At 35.6% G+C, this 4,280-nt stretch overlaps 1 protein-coding gene across 1 annotated transcript; it reads right to left on the bottom strand.

The window, feature by feature from the left end:
- Positions 1 to 1,302: 1,302 nt before the first annotated feature.
- On the bottom strand, positions 1,303 to 3,239 carry LOC18036923 (amino acid transporter AVT6E). Its single transcript, XM_006427404.2, has one exon. It carries the CDS (start codon positions 3,118 to 3,120, stop codon positions 1,648 to 1,650), a length of 1,473 nt encoding a protein of 490 aa, XP_006427467.1. The 5' UTR covers positions 3,121 to 3,239; the 3' UTR covers positions 1,303 to 1,647.
- Between the last annotated feature and the right edge of the window lie 1,041 nt (positions 3,240 to 4,280).

Below are 4,280 nucleotides of genomic sequence, written 5' to 3'. Positions count from 1 at the left end.
GGATTCCCACTCCCCACTACAAAATTGAGTGGGACTCACGGATTCCCACTCCCACTCCCCCCTTTTTTAAGGTAAGTAAACACTGGAGTGGGAGGAATCCACACTCTACACTCCCACTCCAGCAAGTAAACACTACCTTAGATTAGAAATTGAATGAATTTAAATATTAGAAAGTAGATTGAAACAATTTTTATTTATTATTTGTGTAAATTTTGCATTGTTAGTATGTTATATATTTGTATTTGACATTTTTTTTTAAAGCTTAAGATTGAATAAGTTTATTTGACTATTTTCTTTTTTAAAATTTGTATTGTTAGAAAAATGAAAGAAAAAATTGAAGGAAAAAAAAATTGAAGTTATCACATGCAGGCTTCGAAGCCCAAATCAAAAATCCGAACCCAAGGGGTGCCGAGCTTGAGCCCGGACCACACCTGGAAAAATCGGGTTTTAACCCGGGTCTGGTCTTGCATTTCACTCACCCGGTCCGATCCCGGGCAACACCAAAACCCGGACCGGACCCAGGTATTGCCAAGCCTATAGAAGCTTACGTTGGGTGGCGGAATTTGTAATTTCGAGGCTAGTACAAGTGAAATAATGTTGGGTGGCGGAATTTGTAATTTCGAGGCTAGTACAAGTGAAATAATGGAAAGCTCAACTTGAATCCCTCCAACTATACTCGCATGATCTCCCTTCAGTTCAAATAGCCAATAAGCCAAGTAATATCGTCAACAAGGAGGCGTCCGGAGTTCGATCCTTACATAGTAACAACTGCATTACCGAATAACGAACTGTTACTGCCGTGAGACATTTGTTTCTTCTAGTGGCTTAAAATCTAATTGTTGTAACACGCTACAATTACATAAATCAAAGCCATCGGAAAAATTAAGTGATTCAATTGGATCAACTGATAACAAGCCTACACGATTTTCTAGAGGCATGCTTGGTTGGTAGACCATACATGTATGAATCTCAGATGGACACACGTACATACATGACAATCAAACAACTGAACAAGGGCTCAGCATGAAAAACAATAATCCAGTCTAGAACTTGTTCTTGAATATGCATTTTCACAAATAAACAAGCAATAAAATGTTGTGCAAGAGTAAGAGTTGTTAATCAAATCGAAATGCAGAAACACATAAGCCGTAAAAGCAGTCACTCCAAATATTAAAACCTTTTATCCAATTCCTAACTTGTAGAAGAAAATAATGACGAAGGAATTCATTTCAATAGCAGAATTGTTCTTGCATTTATACAAGTATAACATTATTCTAGAGAAATGGAAAAAAATGACAAAAAAAATAAAAATTAGGACAAGATATTGATGGATTTATTGGGCGGGGAAAAAAATGTTTGATTAACTTACATCTGGGGCATGTCCGTGGAAGTATTCTCCCTAAATACTCCAATGGTGAGTCAACTTATTACAGCTCCTATGAAGCATATATAACCACATTGTATCAGTAATGTGTGCATGGCACCAGATATTTCCAAGCTTTTCTCTCCACATCTTAGCAAAATCAACAGACTAAGACTAAAGGAATGACGTCAGAAAAACTAAAGCTCAGTCCCACCCGTGACTTCAAATATAGATTTGCCAAATTAAAACTTAGCAAAAACATCCCACAGATCACCTCTCAGGGATCAATCATCAGACTTGCTTTCCAAGCTATATATGTTTCCGATAACTCCAACAAAGCTTACTACAATAGCCAATACTAACATCAGCCCTGAGAGGAACTTCTCCCCAAGGCTTAAACCCGGCCCTTCCTTCCTTAATCTTAATGCCACAAGAGGAGGGAATATAAAACCCAATGACACTGCTGTAGTTGCCCCTGTAAACTTGAAAGCAGTCCAAATGCTTGGAATCATGGTAGAACCGAAGTAAATCAACACCAGAAGCACCACTGTCAAAGCCAAAGACCTCTTTCTACTCTCCAAAAGTGGAGCTGATCCCTCAAAGAATAAGGCGTCCACAGTCTGCCGTAGTGAAAAATGCACGACAGGGAAAACAAGGATCAAATGAAAAATGTAACCAACCCGGACAATATAATTCAAGGCAGTGCTGTAACCGATCCCAAGATCCTTATCAAAATTTGTCAGCACATCAGATTCAGTGTCCTTTCCGAAAAGTAAATACCCTGATATGGCTGTCGATGAATAAACCACAATGCAAAGAATAGTAGTAAGTCTTCCAACATGGTTCATCTTCTGGGGGGTCCGCCCTTCTAGCTCATTATAGATAGGTTGAACATTGAAGTGACAAACATATGCATTTGTCATAATCGGAATCACTACAAGCAGATCCAAAATCGCCTTTTTTGATCCAAAGTCCGGACTCATCCTAGGAGGATCAAGTTTTCCTTCAACAAGTTTAATAAACGCAATAAAGAAACAAACCACGACAAACACGACAGCAAGAGCTACTGAAGCAGCTGAAGACATGCTCAAAGATTCAATCCTATCCAGAGCACAAAGCGGCGCAAGAAATACCACTAACACTATCAAAATCAATAATTTTCTATGATCCCACATCCCTTTCCCCAACCATTGGTCGAAAACCCCAGTATGATGAAGTGATCCCGACATGACATCTCCTACAATGATCAAATACACCACCAAAACACCAGCATTATTTAAAATTATACAAATTTCCGACAAAATCTTGGCGGGCCTTCCCAATGCATATTGCACAACTTCCCCATATGATGTTGCCTTGCACAAAACTGAAAACCTGACTAACAATTCAACACTAACTTCAGATAAGATACCCATAAAGATAATCAACACAAAGCCTACAGCCAATCCAAGAACCTTCATTGCAGCAGGCAATGCCATGATCCCAGCACCAATAACCGTAGTGGTTAAATTAAAAACAGCACCAGCAACAGCAGACCCTTCATTGGATTTAGCACTAATAAGGGGGTAATCATCATGTTCATCATCTTGATTATTATCAACATGATCAACAAAATTCTTGGAATCTGAATCGTGTTCTTCATCAAAAGTTTGAATTTTGACGTGGGATTTTATTCGGGATGGCGGGTTTTGATCATTATCGTATACTTGTAACTCTAAAAATGAATTCTTGGGAATAACTGTATAATTACTATCCATTCCTTACGAGGAAAAAAATATTTTTAAAAAGGAGATTTTTCTAGGAAGCTAAAGAAATGTCAAGAGTTGAAGATGAAATAATGAAAATGAAAATGTGGGTAAAGATTAAAAACTTACAATGAATGAATGAAATCTTGAAATGGGAAACAAACAGAATCAACGTCTCATCAAGTTCTTGGATGGAATTGAGATGCGAACAACAATGGAACCCTAGATCTCAGGGTCAACTGTTTGTCTCCCTCGGGTTTTGAGTTCTTTTCTTGGCTCTTGAACAGAGAATGGCTAGATGTACTTCACAGGAAACTGAGAGGTTCTCTTATTGGAGGATTTTTTTTCTTACGTGGACTTTCTTTATATTTTGATTTTTATTTTTGGACTTTTCTTCTACATTTTTTTTTTTAATTTTCTAATATAATTTTAGTTTGATTAAAATTGGCAGCAAAAGTCACATCTTTTGTTTAATATATATATGTAGCTAGACACTATGTCCGCGTAATTCTTAACTAGCTAAACAAGTATTGTAAGTTGATAATTTATCATAAAAATTATAAATTAATTAAATATAAAGTGATTTTATTAATTGACGTAATATTATCGAACTCTTAAATAACTACAAGTTAGGACATGCGTCATAATTTGTCAAGATCTTTTTGAATATATCATAATTAAAGTTTAGCTCAAAAAATAATTTTGTTCTGACAACATGCTTAGATATTAAACATTATTAATAAATAGAATTTTTAAAATCTTGGATGAATAATTTTTTATTTATATTCTTTGCCACGCCACCAAGTATGACACACAAAATAAATTGATCCCTCAACAAAGGTTGATGGGAACAAAATATAAAATGAGAGGAGTGGTTGGAAACATATTCTTTTTTAAATTCTATTTTTTTATTTATATTCAAACTTTGACGTTCATAAAAAGAAAAAAAAATCAATAAATTTGTTTAAAAATTTATAAATATCTTATGTTCGAAGTTGTTGACCAAAATATAAATTAATAATTAATTTAACACAACTTTGCTTTTCTAGTACTTATTAGTTCTCTCTTTGACCTTGAGACTTTTGGTTCGTTTTGTCATGCTTTTGCGGTCGTTTTGCTAAAGAGGGGATTAAACGTTTACGCGACGAACAGAAAGCCTAAAACTAACAACA

The sequence above is a fragment of the Citrus clementina genome, unplaced genomic scaffold, assembly GCF_000493195.1.
Source record: "Citrus clementina cultivar Clemenules unplaced genomic scaffold, Citrus_clementina_v1.0 scaffold_7, whole genome shotgun sequence".
NCBI classification, from domain to species: domain Eukaryota; kingdom Viridiplantae; phylum Streptophyta; class Magnoliopsida; order Sapindales; family Rutaceae; genus Citrus; species Citrus x clementina.
Note: the sequence above shows the minus strand (reverse complement) of the source record. Positions and strands in the feature narration are given on the sequence as shown.